This window comes from Anabrus simplex, chromosome 4, assembly GCF_040414725.1.
Source record: "Anabrus simplex isolate iqAnaSimp1 chromosome 4, ASM4041472v1, whole genome shotgun sequence".
Lineage (NCBI taxonomy): Eukaryota > Metazoa > Arthropoda > Insecta > Orthoptera > Tettigoniidae > Anabrus > Anabrus simplex.
In genome coordinates, this window is record NC_090268.1 from 407,146,662 (window position 1) to 407,165,720 (window position 19,059).

The 19,059-nt window shown below is 38.2% G+C and overlaps 1 protein-coding gene across 1 annotated transcript in view; it reads left to right on the forward strand.

The window, feature by feature from the left end:
* Positions 1–19,059, forward strand: part of LOC136872775 (uncharacterized) — a 48,134-nt gene that overhangs the window by 22,301 nt on the left and 6,774 nt on the right. Inside the window, exons 4-5 of the mRNA XM_067146611.2 lie at positions 5,948–6,124; positions 11,638–11,851. Coding sequence (XP_067002712.1) covers positions 5,948–6,124; positions 11,638–11,851 — 391 coding nt within the window. The remainder of the gene's footprint in view (positions 1–5,947; positions 6,125–11,637; positions 11,852–19,059) is intronic.

Genomic DNA, 19,059 nt, shown 5'->3' on the forward strand with positions numbered 1-19,059 from the left:
TTTCCCCCGCCAGTGTAGTGAATTGAGATTTTCCGACTCATCAGGTACTCCCAAGAAACAGTTAAGTAAACGGGCATAGTTTTTGCCCTGGGACTGTCCACTATTTGAAATCCCCCTTCCCCCCACCGAAAAAAGGACGAAGATTGTTCACGGATCACGGATGTCTGAGTCTTGGTCATTCCAGCACTGTAGCTTTGGACTGTTAGTTCGGCAGCATAGTACTGTTCGTTAAAAGTGAGAAAATGTGTGGTTTTTCACTTGATCGACTATTTCATATGAAGGCAATGCTTTTTAATCGCGCCATTCCTACTGACATCATTGTAATGCCCCATGTTCATTTCAGTTGGGAAAACCACTAAGAGAGTCTTTCTGAGAATCTATAAAGGCAGGCGGAGAGTGAGTGTCTGCCATTATAATGAAAACTCCCCAACCTGATTGTGACTGACAGTAGGCAAGCTGGCCTACCATTACAATGAAAATTCCCTAATCCAGTATTCATATGAGAAAAGACGTTGGTGACTTGCCCGTCGTGCTTCTAGGGCAACTTTAAGAGCTATGCAACTTAATACAATCTTACTCACAACGTTTACACTACCTAACCTAGAATTCTGTATAAAATTTAGAATTCCGTAGCGAAGCACGGGTACATCAACTAGTTTATAATAACATAACATTTGTTTCATGAACGTTCGGTTGAATAAACTACCATCCTCTGTTCATTACAACTGCATAAGCTGATGAGATTCATAACACTCACCAAAAATTAAGTTTATTTTACTCATAGAATGTCTTCTTTTAAATACTGGTAAACAACAAAAGGGTCCGACTCGTTGGCTGAATGGTCAGCGTACTGACCTTCGGTTCAGAGGGTCCCAGGTTCGATTCCCGGCCGGGTCGGGGATTTTAACCTTTATTGGTTAATTCCAATGGCTCAGGGGCTAGGTGTTTGTGCTGTCCCCAACATCCCTGCACTCACACACCACACATAACACTATCCTCCACCACAATAACACGCAGTTACCTACGCATGACGGATGCCGCCCACCCTCATCGGAGGGTCTGCCTTACAAGGGCTGCACTCGCTAGAAATAGCGTCAAGAAATTAAAAAAAATAACAAAAGGGACTAAATTTTATAAGAGAGAAATAAAATTAAAGAATCCCAGTTACTTGCGTGTGTTCGTTTTCGTACATCACATTTCAGCGTTATATTTATTTGAAGAATATTATTTCGACAACATTGAAATCAATTTCACGCAAGTATGAAATACCGACGGAGATCATATGGTATCAAAATCTTCTATCACAATCTATATATCTTTGACACTGACCGATTACCATGTCAGATTCCACGATTTAAGAATTACAGTAGCCTACATCAATACCACGGTGTCCCTCATTTCATTTGACGGTATCGCGGCGCATAGCTTACGAACAACGTATTCTACTTATCATAATAATAATAATAATAATAATAATAATAAACTGATTTATTAGTAAGCTATGTTTTCTAATATTGCTCCAGTGAGGTACATGCCTAGTTTGTTTGATTGTTAAAAGGCAAATTATAAACGACCTTGCTTTTACAATCACCGTCTCGAGTAAAAATTACACAATAATGTACGAAATATACTAATATTTATGTTGAGTAACCGTTTGAGTAATACTGAAAATGAGTATTTTTACATTATGTTAATTTAGCGTTATTTTCTAGCTTTGAGAACAGTAAGAAAGAGGTACATACCTGCCAACTTTCCCGATTTAGGCGTGAGACTTCCGATTTTCGACATTGTTTCCCGCCTCCCGATTGTAGCTTATTTTTTGTTGAACTAAACATTTTTTTTTCAAATCCCGCCATTTCAGCATTGTACGCAAGTGGCCGGAAGTCCTTCGCTCATTGCCGCTTTCAAATTAAATATCGACGTTTATTAATACGAGAAATGCGCGCGAATGTGCAATGTTTATTGAAACCTGAATATCACGACGCGTATTTCGATCGTCAATCTCTCGTTGTTACGTGCTACGTTCGTGTTCGTTCACATCAGTCTAGTCGATTCTAGAGACTAGTCGCTAGGTTTGAAGTTTTTTAATAAATTAGTGACAGAATTTCAAAGATAGCGGCTGGGGACTTTTCTGGAGATTTTAGGAGCCATTCGGAGACAATTTTGGCGAATTTAAATTTATTACTTTGAAAAAATAGTATTGCGATTCGCATAATCGCGCGGGCGCGTGATGCAATATATTAATGGCATCTACAGTAAATGCATGACTGATTCACACATGTGGAGCATGAGTTCATACTATTTTCGGAAGACTTATCAGAGACCGAACATCTCACTCGCATACTTCCTTTGAGGGACTAGAGATGTGTAATTTTCAACCTTGTAGCGTCGTATAGCAACAGTCGTGTTTTCCGACAATAAGTATTATAATATACCATAATACTCCTGTATTTCGGTTTTGAGCAATTGTATCTCCTGATTCCTCCCGATTTTTCCTGATTTTCATGTCCAAATCTCCTGATTTTTGGTTTTGCAAAGTTGGCAGGTATGGCATATACAAGCGTGGGGCGGTCAACTTCCTTACCAACGTAGTGCGGGAATGAACCATATTGGCGGGCGAGCATACCTAGTCTTTAGAGAGCCCTAGGTAGTTACGATTAAAATACTTCAAAGGCTAATAAATCAGAGATAATATATAATACTGGAGGCAGAAGTAGAAATAAGTATAGATGTAGTGAGTGCACAGTCAACATAGTCACAGCTACAGAAATTCCAGAATTAACTTTAAAAACAAGAAATCAAGTTGAGAAAACAAGAGAAAGTTGTAAAAGTGTGACTAGGTTGTCAACTGCTAAGATAATAAAGATAAGAGAAATTGGAAAGGATGTTGGCTCAGTGGATCGAATCTGAAAATCAACATGCTGTTTCAATATCCACCTTGATTATCAAGGCTAAAGTGAAAATGAAAATCAGGAAATCTGCATTTTCTTTAAGAACAATAGAACAACTTATATTATACCATGTATGATCTCAATGATATCAGCACGCTTGAAATTCAGAAATACATAACTCTAAGATGTCAGCTCATTTATAAAAAACTTTACAACCTCTCATATCTTTTGCTCTTGCACAACATCATGCATCTTCATATGCAGCTGCTCATTTATGAACATTTACAGTATGTGTTTTATTTATAAGTTTAAAATTATTTCATTGAAATTACCTTTGTTCACATCTGTTAAGTTTTCATTATTTATACTAATTAAGAAACTTTTAATTGCAATTTCTGAATTTTTCTTTGCAATTATGTGACAGAATCTGATTAATGTCTAAATAATAATAATAATAATAATAATAATAATAACAAAACAACAACAATACCATTATTAGAAAATAAATAACATGCAGCATATGCCCAAGTTAAAATTTTATTACTTTCTTAAAGTTTCCTATGTCAGTTGTATTTAGGCCTAATGTTCTTCAGATTAGCTTACTGGATAATTCAGTTATTGCTTCATTAGAATATATATATATTTGATATTATCTTCAGTTTTTTCCAATCCAGTGTTATTAGGGAGCTACTAAATTGCTCATAAAAAATTTAGTATGTTTGAAAAAGTAATTTCCTTTTTTAGTGTATAATTTCAAAACATGGAAAATCCTGTTCTCTCAGTACACTACACTCATGAGCAACTGAACTAGAGAATTAGAGATAGCTGCCACTTTGGCAAAATGGTGCTGTGGTCTGCCAAGCGAATGTAATAGGAGGGCATAGCATGTAACGAGCTGCATGAGTAACATTTGGCTACAGAATGGATATGACATGAGACCTCAGCACATTTGATCACGGCCAGATTGTCTGAAGAGATGCTTTCCAAGGGTCACTGTATCAAGAGTGTACAGAGATAAGTTTTTTAAGGTTCAACCTTTTCAATACAAATTACGAGTTGTATAAGTTATTATTTACAACATTTATTCAATAATGGTACCAGCTTCAACATTTAAATGTCATCATCAGCCATAAAATACATTAATCACACAATTGGGAAAGGACATGATAATTAAAATTGACGTTATCACACATAAATACATAGTTTTTAACAATAAAAGATTAAAAAGTTTTGACAGGTTATCAAAGTATAAAAGTCTTTTGAAACATTTATTTACACTGTGTGCTGAATAAAATAGTAAAAACTTACAACAATCACTTGATACACTGTTTTTGTTGATCTTTTTATGTGCTAATACTCAAATCATCACGTCATATTTATGGTTGCATTAGAAACTTTGGCGATAATTTGTCCGCCCAAGACACTTGTTGTTCAAATTTTGTCAAGATGAAAACGTAATTTTAGTTTATAACACCTTGTTCATGTAAATAACTTGTAGAAATATGCGTTAGTATATATCATTACACATGTCTGAAAAGGCTTGTTGTGTTCGTTAAAATTATACAATGATGTATTAATAAAGTTATAAAGAAGAAACGGTTAATGATAATTGGTTGTCCTTCCGCCTTCTCTTCTGATGTAATACAGATGAACTAAAATTTCTCAGTTTAATAGGAAGGATTTGAATCAGTCTGAAGTGAAATTAAAACAAAGGAATTATAAGTATTAAAATATAATGGGCCTGGTCGAGCTAAAATGTGTGTAATATACGCGTGTTGAGAAGCTACAGTTTGTGTGAAGGTACGGACTAATACTGACGGGTGGAGTGTAGTGAGGTAGGTTATATCTGGTGGGGAGAGGGGGAGGGGAAGGAGCGGGTTGGGGGAGTAGAGGACAGGAGGAGGATTTTAAGGCGGGTCCTGTGAACTTATACCACTCGTAATTTGTATTGAACAGGTTGAACTTTAAAAAACTTATCTCTGTGATCCCAGTTCAATACGGAAACAAAAAGAAGTTTATATCTTTTAACCAAGAGTGTACTGTGAGTATGTGGATGTGGGCAAAACCACTGCCACCAGGGTCGACTGATGACGGGGGTCGCCGTCAGCTAGCTCGGATCATAAGAGTGGATAGATGGGCCACAGTGCATCACTCGTTAATTCAATGCTGGAGGATGATGTGTGAGCAACTCTACCATTCAGAACAATCTCCATGTCATGGGGTAAAGAAGAAAGCATCCCAAAGGGGATCTGTGATCAACCCCTGCCACAAAGCATGATGACTAACATGGGCAAAGGAACACCACCATTGGACACCGGAAGCATGGAAAAAAGGTTGCCTGGATGGATGATTGAGGTACCATTTGGTACATGCTGATGGCTGGGTACGAGTGCAACATCAGCCACATGAGGCAGTGATGAAATGGGACCCCTGGTACATCTGACAGTGTTTCACTGGTGAACGTTACAAGAACCTGCTGGCAGATCATGTTCACTCCTTTGTTCTCCTCCAGCACCATGCAGGTGATCTGTACCTACAGCAAGCAATTCTCCAGCACATCGCTCCCGAATTATGGCTGAATAGCTCAGTGAACACTCCACGGATGTGAAGATGAGGAGCCCCGATCTCAATCCCATCGAACACATCTGGGATGCTGTCAAGAGGGATATTCATGCCTTGGATCCTGCTCCAACCAGTCTTCGTGGATTATGGGAGGCAGGCAGCAAACATGATCAGTATGGCTCCCCAGTGCTTCCGATGTCTTGTGGAGTCCATGTGACTCCACATCACCACCGTCATCAAGGTGATAGGGGTGATACACACTACTAGTCAGGTATCTCTCATTCAATTGCTCATGAACAATGTACTGCACACAAAGCACACTTATTGGATTTTCAAACATTTAATATGCATATTCCCTACTGGAAATGGTTTTCGTATTAACTGTTGATGTTTAGAGGCATATCCTGTAACATGGCAGTTTTTAAAGACTCCTCTAGAGTCCTAGACAGTATTGTTATAAGAACATCTGAAGAGGAAGTGATAATGTTTGATAGATGCAGTCTGGCGGCAGCAATGGCCCGCTATCGTCCTCAGCAGGTCTCGCAACTAGTTCTTATCAGTGGAGGGGGACCAACTCCTCTTGCACCACGCACAGGTGACTGTCGTCCACCGTCTGTATCTCCGTGCTTGCAAGTGCTAATGAAACCACTGCTGCTTTGTGGCTTCAGAAGGTGAGTTAACTTTGCTCTGAAGAGTTTCTTTTCAGGGTTATCTCAGTGAATTTTGCCATCATTGTGGAGAGTTGTTTCTGATCTCTGGTTACAAATTTGACTTGATTCTTACTCTACAAAAAGCTGTATCTCCACCATCAATTATGTGTTTATTGTCCCTTCATACAAGCTATGGCTCTACATCATAGTTTTGACTAGAGAATTCTCTTACATAGTACAGCCATACACAGAAATTTCCACTCCTCTTTACAGACTTTTCATAGGCCACCTATAGTACGAGGACGCCTGTTTCCAAATGCCCTTTTCAAGAGTCCATAGGCACAAAATCCATGGAAAAACGCAAGATTTCACTGGAATGTCGCTGATAGGAATAGGTTGTATTCTTGTTTCCTGCTCCATTCTTTCCATTAATTCCAGGGTCAAATTATTAGTGTGACTGGAGGTCTTATTTTGATGCACCTAGACTTTGTGTCTCTTCCATAGAGAGCTGGGATCTTGGTGTAATAAATTGGAATCAGAATTTCATTCTAATAATACAGGGTGTTAGCAACTTCCGATTGTACCAGTAACCTGTGATGATCATAAATGCCTTTGAGAAATTTTCCTTGTACTTTGCATACTGTTTTAATGGTAGTAAATTGTACTGGATTTATTGCAGTCACTTCGGTAAACATAAGCCTCATTTAATATGATCACAAATTTCCATTTTTCTCCTGTCAGATGATTTTCATTCAGTGTGTTGCTGTTTATGTGATGTTCTGAAAGATTATGATGTTATAATTTATAAACTCACTTCTTGCAACTTTTTCCTTTTTTCAAATCCTTGTTTATTCCTTATTTATATACTTGAAGAAATTAAGTGTCTTATCAATGCCAAACGGGAAGCCCATCTATCCTATCTTCAAGATCCGTCTTCCAATGTGAAGAAATCACATTTCTTGGAACTTAAAGAAAAATGTCAGGCACAAATGAGGGAAATCAAGAATAACTGGTGGCAACAAAAAGCTGAAGAACTGCAAAGACTATCTGATGCCCGTGACCTGCAAAACTTCTATGCTGGCATAAAGGAGATATATGGTCCAATTCGATCTTCATCGGCATCACTGAAGACTGCTGACAACTCCATCATTTTAACTGATAATGGATAAATTTTAGAGCATTGGAACGAACATTTCTCTGTGCTTCTAAATCGTGCCTCCAATGTCGCTGAGGACTTTCTTCGTAATGTCCCTCAGCAACCCCAACAACCATGGATGGTAGTTCCACCTACGTACATGTATTTCACCAAAGCACTCAGTCAACTAAAACCAAGAAAGTCTCCTGGTCCTGATAACATCCCTCTGGAACTGATACAAAATGGAGGTATACCATTGAATACTAGACTTTTCACACTCATCCTCTTGATTTGGGAAACTCATAAAGTACCTGACGACTTAATGGTACCGTCATCACTATCTTCAAGAAAGGTGATTGTAGTGTATGTGGAAACTACCGAGGTTTATCGCTTTTGTCAATTGCAGGTAAAATTCTCACAATAATTCTATTAAACCGGCTCCAAGTTATTTCATAGAGGATTTTGCCTGAGTCTCAATGTGGTTTCTGAACCTCCAGAGGCACAACAGATATGATCTTGTGTGCTAGACAACTCCAGGAAAAATGCATAGAGCAGCAGCAGCAGCAGCCTCTGTATTTAGTTTTCTATGATCTGGAAAAAGCCTTTGATTCAGTACCAAGATCTGCTATGTGGAAAGTATTGAGACATTTTTGGATGTCCTGAACGTTATGTGGAATTGGTTCAAGCTCTTCATGATGGCATGTCTGGACAGGTTCTTCACGGTAACCAAGTATCAGATTCGTTCCCAATCACTCATGGATTGAAACAAGGCTGTGTGCTTGCTCCTACACACTTTGCACTGTACAGTGGCTGCCATGCTGCATGAGACTAAATTTCATTTTGATGGAGGCCTTTTCAATCTGGCAAGACTTTGCTCACAAAGATGTACTCTGGTTACCCGGGTGACAGAACTGCAGTATGCATCTCCTGCTCTAACACCTGCAGAACTATAACAGTCAGTCGACTGCTTTAAAACTGCTTGTGATCGCTTTGATCTTGCCATTAATGCCAAAAAAACAAAAAATGAAGGTACTTGCACAACCTGCCCCAGGATTAACTCTTCCTGAGTTCAGTATCTCCATCTTTGACACAACACTGGAGGAGGTTGATCACTTTTCATATCTTGGAAGCATCTTGTCTAAACGGTGTACCTGCGAACAAGATGTCGATAAAAGAATTGGGGATGCTTATGCAGCATTCAGGCGGTTAATGCGCAGAGTCTTAATGAATAACGGCCTAAAACTAGATACCAGACTCATGGTATACAAAGCTGTTGTCATTTCCACGCTACTGTATGGCTGTGAAATTTGGACACTATCATCGTAACATCAAAAAACTTGAGCACTTCCACCAACAAAAAATGAGATACATCTTGAATATTAAGTGGGAGGATTATGTGACCAACACTGCAGTTCTCGACAAAGTGCAGCTAAATAGCATTGAGGCAACAATCATCGCTCTTCAACTGAGATGGTTAGGCCATATTTACCTATGAGTGGTACCAGGCTTCCCCGCCAAATTCTTTGTGGTGAACTTTGCTACGGCAGTAGACCTGGTGGAGCCCCTCAGCATTTTAAGGACCAGCTAAAACACATCATGAAGACAACTGGTATAAATATACAGGCATGGGAAGAATGTGCTGTGGACCGTTCACTGTGGCGGAACACTACATCCACCGCTGTCAACTTTTTTGAAAGAGAACACCGCAGACATCAAGAGGCCAAGCAAGAAAGCCATCAATTACAACCCCATCCACTTTCATCCATTCAGTGTGATTTGTGTGGGCGTATGTTTATTCCAAGATTGGTCTGTTCAGTCATTGTAAACACATCCATAAACTGAGTTGAACTGCTCACTTTATGCAGGAAGAAATGATATATACTCGGATCGAGTTACAGCCGACGATGTCCTTGCAATGACTCTTTGTGTGGCTGGGTTACTGCCAGAGGCAAGGACCTTAACCTTCCTTATCACGTCTGGGGTATGCCTAGTAGTAGGTTGTGGATTTATTCCTTTCGGAGTTAACCTCACATAAGGTTTTCCTTTTTTATTCAACAGCGAACTGATTTCTTTCTACAACACCACAAAATTTTGCTTCCTGTATATTTCAGAAATAGCAGAATAACTGAACATCAAAAAGGGCAATGAAGTAGGCTTCCCAAAAAGGTTCATTTTTCTTAGGCATTATGAGAGCAAAACACCTGCTACTGCTATGAGAGGACTAAATGAAAACGGGTTTGTTTGCCTCCAAGAACCCTGATTTTGGCACTCACATAGCAGCGCTAAAATCCCCTTCCTATGGAAGCAACCCTCTGTACTTTGTCATCCCTTCCTGGACGTATATAGTCAAACTTTTTTGTAATGATAAACCTGCACTGAGCAATATTTTTGTACAGACCTGGCAGATGTCGTATCTTAATAATATTATTATTCATTACAGTGATGAAGCAATTTCAGAAACACCCTGTTGTAACAAATCTTGATGTTAGATAAAAAGTGATACGATGATCCTCATGGACGGTAGCAGATATGGCTTACGACTTCAGAATAGGAATTACTATTAATCAATCGAAGCTTGAAGTACACAACCTTTAAAAATAGCCAGTCTTCCCAGTTATTTCCTTAGTATGGTGAGGTATGATATGTATGGCCTTTATTCATCTTTAGTTAATTTGTTTGGAATAAAAATTAGCAGTGTTTAAGGGTTTGAATGATGGAATGAAGTACACAGCAGTTTCAAAAAAAAAGAAATATATATATATTAATTCATTCAACTTCGCTAATCGGCCAACTAGGGACCACGATAAGCCTCATTTTACATTCTGGCATTTGTTCATTTTTCGCTTGATCCACATCGTCTTCATCAGCTCACTGTGCTTAGCACAATGTTCTTCTGTACATTTAGCACCAGTTGCCCGTTTTTTGTCCTGGAAAGTCCCAAAAGTCTTGATGGCTGCTCTGAAAAGATTTTGGTCTTGTACATCTTCTGTTTGTAGGCCCAGTTCTTTAAGATCTTTCTTGACATTAACGTACCATGGCATTGCCGTTTTTGGTTTTGAGTCAAATATACTGAAGATACGTTTCGTCCATCGAGAGTCGATCATCCGTCGTATATGACCGTAGAAGCGAACTCTGCCTTTACGCATTGTGTCCATGATTTTCTCTATCTTAGAGTATACTTTTTGCCTGGATTTACTAATGTAGATGCCATTTTTGTAGTTTGGGCCAAGTATGGTGTGTAGGATCTTTCTTTCCTCTCTAAATCTGCAAGCAAACATTTCTCGGACAGGATAAGGCATTCAGATGCATACAGCGATACTGGTTTGATGACAGTGTTGTAGTGACGAATTTTTGTGTTCAGGGTTTTTTGTTGTATATGTTGCGGGTGGTTTGGAAAGTGACTTCCGTTTTCCTGATTCTTGCTGCTATGGCCTCTTTGTCAAGTCCATTTTGCTGAATCCATTCCCCAAGGTATTTAAATTACTAACACGGTTTATCGTTCCATATTTGGTGTTTAGTTGTGCCGTATCATCTTTGATATTTGACATTACTTCTGTCTTTTGAAAGGAAATTTGTAAACCTGTTTGTTCTGCTACTTCCTTCAACACAGATCTGTTCTGTTGCACTTTTGAAATTTTCTGTCGTAAGGGCTATATCATCAGTGAATGCTAAGCAATCTATTTCCACTCCGTTTTTCTTTGTCCCAATCCTTATGGGTTTTGAAAGGTTCCTTTCTTTTAACGTCTTTTGCCACTCCTGTATTACCGTCTGTAGTACGCAGTTGAATGAAAGAGGTGACAGACCATCTCCCTGTCGAACACCTGTCTTGATCTCAAATGAATTTTTGCAATCTGCCTTAACAACAGTTACGTGGTTTCCCACTTTCATACCAGGCAAATGCTGGGGCTGTACCTTAATTAAGGCCACGGCTGCTTCCTTCCCATTCCTAGGCCTTTCCTATCCCATCGTCGCCGTAAGACCTATCTGTGTCGGTGCGACGTAAAGCAAATAACAAAAAAAGCAACAGAATTGCTGGGTCAGATGGAACTAATTACTTTGGAATCTTAAATAGTTAGCTCTTTGCATGTTACCTTGAATGAACGTGTAGGTCAACCATTATTCTCATTTCAGTTTCTTATTCCTTCAGTATGACAGTAACACTGATATAACAATACCATCTGTTTAGGCCCAAAAATATTGTTGTAAGAAGGTTTGACTGTATGGTTTTATAATAGTTCCCAGTCTTGATTGTTTGTAACTATGTTCCTTAAGATATCCTGAAGGTTACTCACTTTCCTATTCATCATTAGTTTGAGTTGTCATTTTGATTTCATGGACAATAACAAGAACAAAGTGAAAATATCTCTTCAGATAATTTTTTTTGTATTTCTCTTTCTAGGGACATTTTGTATGCTCCGTGTGGCAAGCACATAAGTTATGCTGATGCTCTGAGTAGTGGTATTCCTCCATATGTTCTGCAGCACATAGCTCGAGGTCAAGATTGGCCAGAAGGAGATTCAGCATTTCACCGACGAATTTTAGTACCCACTTTACTAGTCCATGGGATGAAGGATCCTTACGTGACTCTCGTACAGGAGTGTGAAATGGAAAGAGTAAGTAGGTTAAGTTATGCTATTTAGAATACCTCATTTTAACACAAGTGCATGAAAGCATTTATGTTATACCCTGTTTGTTGTCTAGAATTTGTTTATTTTTTCATTTTAGTCCTTGCTATCATATCACCACGTTTTCTTCAGAATGTGCCATACTAAAGGCAATGTACTGTGTCACATGGATGCTATTAAATCAAACAGTATACATACATGAAAGCAGCAAAAATGATTGCTGATAATAACAGGGGGGAAGAATAGTAGTATGTAAAGATAGTTGGATATAAGGATAGTGTCCAGGTAGAAGTGGTGACTAATTCAGTACTAGGAAAGAACTGAAATTTACCAATGATGACAAAGATATTCATAGAAAGATATAAAAGTTGAAAATTAGAGAAGCAGCTGGAATAGATAAGATTTCTGGGGATTTATTAAAGGCAATGGTTCACGATATAGTATCTTCTCCAAAGTACTTATTAGTAATCGGGAGATAGTGGGTTCGAATCCCACTGCCGGCAGCCCTGAAGATGGTTTCTGTGGTTTCCCATTTTCACACCAGGAAAATGCTGGAGTTGTACCATAAATAAAGCCAGGGTCGCTTCCTTTCCTGTTCCACTGTCACCCTATGTCAATGCGACGTAAAACAAATAGTTTTTGAAAAGGAGTACATCTAATGTTTTATGACGTTAAATATATATTAAAAATTTCTGACGTAAGATCACAAATCAGAAACAGTAGCATCAGCTCTTCCTAACTCACAGTGAGTATTGCAAATTAAGTGTTCCTATAAATTGTCTCCTAAGAAAGTAAATAAGTTAGGAGGAAAGCATAAAAAATTGGTTTTCATTCTTGTCACATTTTAATAAATTTGATAAGGTTTCTCTTCTAGATCCAAGTGGCAAATTTCAATGCCTTCTACTGGCTACAATTCTTGGAGATCTTGTTTAAAGCTTTCTTGCTACTGATGAAGGTTATAGTAGGTGACCGGTACATCAAGTCATAACACCGTCCGTCCGTCCGTCCATCCATCCATCCAAAGGTTAAGGCTTCTTGCTGCAGCCACATCCCACGGTCTTCAGCAGTCCTTTTTATCGTGACGTAAGAAGCAAAATCCAGCTGAGTGATTATGTTCCTAAGGTATGAGAGATGTGGTCTTCCTCTCGACTTCTTCCCTTGGACCTTTCCTTCGAAGACATTCCGGAGAAAGGTGTCATGTCGTGGGATGTGTCCAAAAAATTTAGCTTTCCTCTGCTCTATCGAATAAATTAAGGTTCGTTTCTCTTCTGTCCAACTCGTCCCTGGCAGTCTTCTCCAGAACCACATTTCCACAGCTTCTAGTATTGAATGTGTTTGTTTTCCCAAAGTCCAGGTCTCACAACCGTAAGTTAGCACACTCCAAACAAAGGTTTTAACAAATTTCTTCCTGGTTTTTAATTCCTATGTACTTATTTAACAATAGATTTTTCCTGCTTTGAAACACTTGTTTTACCATAGCAATTCTTCTTTTGACTTCCATCAGACACTGATTATCATTGGTAATAACTAGAGCCCGGATTTCCATGCACTATCAAACCTCAAAATATGCATGCATTCGTGCACTATCATATGGCAAAACATGTAAAATAAACTGGAAAATATGCACTATCAAAAGTTAGTTCCTTTTGAAACACTGTACAACTACTGTAATTTCTCCAACTTGTCTTGATTTAAGCTCACCCATTTATCTGTTCGCACATTCTTACACACAGAAAATTATCTTTCTACAACACAAGAAGTGACAGGCGCATATTAAAATAGTAGGTTCTTAGATGGTACACTTAAGAATGGAGGTATCATAAGTGACAGTTGATGGCTTAAAGCCGTTGTCAGAGTCTGAAGTATAGGTAAAATAACATGTTAATATACACGTATGAAAAAGATTACATTAATTAATATAAAATGTAAAGGAAAAACATTCCAAATGTTGGACAATTGTTATTGACGCCAGCGTATATTTGCCCGTAATGTTTAATGGTCAATAGTTCATAAGTTATTTATAGATTTAAATGTAATGTATATCTTCATTGAAATGATTTTATATGCTTTCCACTATGTATTTTAAACCTAATATTGACTAAGGCTTCAAGCCATTATCCGTACTACTATACCATCTAATGTCGTCCTATTCATCAAGTATACTACATATTGTTCATCATTGTATTAGATTCTTAGTTGTTTTATGAACATTTTTATAATAGCTGTAGAATGTTTGAAATGTTGTCTGACAAAAGTAATAAGGTTTTGATTAGTGACTGAAGATGCCTCACAGTAAGAGACGAAACATGTCTCACATTTGAAAAATGTTTTGACTTAAATGTCAACATCTTGCATTGTATTGAATAGGTGGAGATAAATTTTAAATATTTTCCTATGTATTTTATGAAACTTTCAATACGGACAAAAAATTATTTTCATCACTATCTCTAGCTGCCGCAGCTACTTCTCCGTGCGATGATTGCAGATACTTTTGAATGTCCTCAATAACTGGTAACAATTGCCTTGTGCGATAACAAAGATGTGTGACAAGTGAGATTTCTGGGTAGGAAATTCTAGAATAACAACGGTAGAGGGTTCAGTTTTCTAAGCTGCTATCTCAGTTACATGGCGTCACAGAAGTGTGATTCGAGTTTTGTTTTCTTCGTCTAACATAGACGAACAAATGAGCCGTCAATGAATAATGCACAATTTAAGGTTCAATTTATAGCAGTGTATAGTTGGGACACCTTATTCCTAAGAATTACTGAGATCGACGTGGGGACTTCCGGCTTACATCAATGTTTACTCAACCAACAGATAAGATAGTACTTGTTTAATTGGTTTATAGGACCTCTTTACAATGGCGAAAAATGAAAGTATCCTCCTATTCAATACATCATATATTCCGTCATTAGACGGAGTAAACAAGTTCAGACATGTTTCGGCTCGTTTGAGCCATCTTCAGTGAAAAAATTAGGGGGGTTGGAATAATTTACATAATATGAGTTGAAAAAATGCTAAAAAACATAATGAAAGCGCAAATGAAAAACCAAACAAAAGAGAGCCTAGACGGAAACAAAATAGCACAAATATACAATATTTACATCAATATGCAGAGTAAAAAACAACTTATTGCAACAAAATTCAGTGAAACAGGAGTTAATTTGAAATAATAATTGATACTAAAAAACTGCGTTAACCTAAGAAACAAGGGAATGAGAAAACAAATGATGCAGATGGAAATGAATGATAGTAGCACATGGTGAGGTTGTGGACCTCATAGTTTACAAATTATTAGTTTATAAAAACGACAAAACAGTTTGAAATCGCTGTCAAAATCCTAGTGGAAACCCATCACATCAAAATGGTCAGGAGGAGAGCGGGAGCAAACATTTTGAGAGAAACCAAGCCTGAATTAACCTGCAGGCGAAAAGCCTGTGATAAGGAGAAAAAACACCTTAAATTTAAGGCTTCAGAAATAGCAGCATTCTTAATATCTTCTCAATCTAGCGGTCCCTTTCCTCATTATTGTTTCATAATGTTGGCTGGTGTTTTGCCTTATTATAGAGGGGTCGGAAGGGCCGCATATAAAAAATATGAGAAGCTGTGTTAGGTAGAAGACAGATGCATAGTAAATTGTAGTAATCTAGTGGAAACCGTCAATGAAGTTCTAATCTGTAATGGAAAAAATGAGGTTGTATGAAAAACATGGGTTGATAAGTAAAAAGTGTGGAATGGTTGTGAAGAAAGCTTAAACTTACGGTGTGCAGTAGGTGGTTGTCCTCTCTAGTGGCCTGGCTTTCTCAAAGTAACGGTCTCGTTCGCGTGATCGAGTCTATTGTTGGTTCGGCTGTGTCTGCTAGGATGGAAGGAGCGGAGGGGGAAGGGGAGGTACAGGGCTGGTTTGAGGAAGGGAGGGGTGTTGAGTTGGAGAGATGGAGGTGGGTTTGTTTGGCAAATATAATGAATGTTTCAAGAGGATGTTAGTTTACTCGCTGACTTTTAAAGCTCGAATGGTGTGGCCTTCTTAAAGTGACGGTCTCGGTCGCGTGATCGAGTCTATTGTTGGTTGGCTGTGTTTGTTAGGTTGGAAGGAGCGGAGGGGGAAGGGAGGTGCAGGGCTGGTTTGAGGAAGGGAGGGGATGTTGAGTTGGAGAGATGGAGATGATGTATTGAATAGGAGGATACTTTCATTTTTCGCCATTGTAAAGTGAAAACCGTCAATACGGAATGATTCTAATATCTTGTAATACCAAACACCACTTTAGAGAAGTTCAGGCTAAAAATAAATACAAAGAAAACAAAAATGATGGTCGTTCAAAAGAAGAAGACTGAATTGAAAACAAACATTAAATTAGGCTGTGAAAAAATAGATCAGGTTAAAGAATTTTGCTATCTGGGTAGTGTTATTACTAGAGCCCGGATTTCCATGCAAACGCATGTTTTTAAATAAGCTGGTTACACTTCTCAAACTTTGCAGATATTCATTTTATGGCTTAACGAGTCCAAATAACCGTTCATTTTCCGTGCATGTTTGCATGTTTTGGCCTGTTTTTAGGAGAAAATTTATGCATAGTGCATATTTTGAAGATTTTGGATTTAATAGCGAATATTTAGACGTTTAATATTGCATAATATGACATGACTTTGGCGCATATATAATATTAACTTGCATGATAGTGCCTTTTATGAATGTTAATATGCAGACTTTGGGACTTTTTCCACATTATACAGTATGTCTAATACTGAGAGACGCAGAGAATGTATTCCTGTCATCCTATGTTACAACCAAAGTTTGTACATACGGTAGAGGTCCTATAAGATATTAGAATCATTCCGTATTGACGGTTTTCACTTTACAATGGCGAAAAATGAAAGCATCCTCCTATTCAATACATCATATATTCCGTCATTAGACGGAGTAAACAAGTTCAGACATGTTTCGGCTCGTTTGAGCCATCTTCAGTGAAAAAATTAGGGGGGTTGGAATAATTTACATAATATGAGTTGAAAAAATGCTAAAAAACATAATGAAAGCGCAAATGAAAAAACAAACAAAAGAGAGCCTAGACGGAAACAAAATAGCACAAATATACAATATTTACATCAATATGCAGAGTAAAAAACAACTTATTGCAACAAAATTCAGTGAAACAGGAGTTAATTTGAAATAATAATTGATACTAAAAAACTGCGTTAACCTAAGAAACAAGGGAATGAGAAAACAAATGATGCAGATGGAAATGAATGATAGTAGCACATGGTGAGGTTGTGGACCTCATAGTTTACAAATTATTAGTTTATAAAAACGACAAAACAGTTTGAAATCGCTGTCAAAATCCTAGTGGAAACCCATCACATCAAAATGGTCAGGAGGAGAGCGGGAGCAAACATTTTGAGAGAAACCAAGCCTGAATTAACCTGCAGACGAAAAGCCTGTGATAAGGAGAAAAAACACCTTAAATTTAAGGCTTCAGAAATAGCAGCATTCTTAATATCTTCTCAATCTAGCGGTCCCTTTCTTCATTATTGTTTCATAATGTTGGCTGGTGTTTTGCCTTATTATAGAGGGGTCGGAAGGGCCGCATATAAAAAATATGAGAAGCTGTGTTAGGTAGAAGACAGATGCATAGTAAATTGTAGTAATCTAGTGGAAACCGTCAATGAAGTTCTAATCTGTAATGGAAAAAATGAGGTTGTATGAGAAACATGGGTTGATAAGTAAAAAGTGTGGAATGGTTGTGAAGAAAGCTTAAACTTACGGTGTGCAGTAGGTGGTTGTCCTCTCTAGTGGCCTGTCTTTCTCAAAGTAACGGTCTCGTTCGCGTGATCGAGTCTATTGTTGGTTCGGCTGTGTCTGCTAGGATGGAAGGAGCGGAGGGGGAAGGGGAGGTACAGGGCTGGTTTGAGGAAGGGAGGGGTGTTGAGTTGGAGAGATGGAGGTGGGTTTGTTTGGCAAATATAAAGAATGAATGTTTCAAGAGGATGTTAGTTTACTCGCTGACTTCTAAAGCTCGAATGGTGTGGCCTTCTTAAAGTGACGGTCTCGGTCGCGTGATCGAGTCTATTGTTGGTTGGCTGTGTTTGTTAGGTTGGAAGGAGCGGAGGGGGAAGGGAGGTGCAGGGCTGGTTTGAGGAAGGGAGGGGATGTTGAGTTGGAGAGATGTATTGAATAGGAGGATACTTTCATTTTTCGCCATTGTAAAGTGGTGTTTGGTATACCGAGCATCCTAGTCATTTTGTGCTCTGAATCAGCTATCAATGCAATATCCTGTGCAAAGTGAATACTATGAATTTGTTTACCATTAAAATTCATCCCTTTGGTTTTTTTACTGTTCTAATAGCAAATTCTATGAAGATATTAAACAGATAAGGTGATAAGGGACAGCCTTGCCGCACTTCTCTTCTTATTCTTGCATGTCTTGTCGTTCCATTGATGTTCATTTCTGTGCTTTGGGCTCTATACAGGTTAAAAAGCAAACATCTGTCCTTCCAATCAAAACCCAACGTTCTCAGAGTTTGAAATAATAACTTCCAGTCAACCTTGTCGAATGCTTTCTCTAAATCCACAAAAGTTACATAAGTTTTCCTGTTAACTTCCGGTCTTCTTTCCAGGATTTGACGCAGAGCTAGAATTGCCTCTCTAGTACCCTTACCTGCTCTGAAGCCATATTGGTCGTCATCTAAATTCTGTTCAGTTTTCCTGCTGATTCGACCTTTAAGTATTGTCAGTAGGATCTTAGAAGCATGGGATAGAATGGCTATTGTTCTGTAATCTGAACAGTTCTTGGCATTTCCTTTCTTTGGGAGTGTTATTGTCTGGCTCTTTATGAAATCAGGTGGTATGATTCCTTCTTCATAGCAGTTTGTATTGATATCAAACAATCTCTCTTTCATGATGTCTCTACAGTTCTTTAGGAGCTTTGCTGAAATGTTATCAACACCTATGGCTTTTTTATCCTTTAATAAGTATAGAGCCATATTAAACTCGCTTTTCGTTATTGGTGGGCCTTTCCTTTCTACCACATTCAGGCTCTCACCCTCTACATAATCCCGAATGTTATCTGTTTCCTAACCTTCATATAGATCTTCAATATGTTGCTTCCAGCAATCACCTACTTCCTCATTTTCAAACAGAATATTTCCTGCTTTGTTTTTAACCACATTACTTCTGGTTATTTTCTTGTTCTGCAATG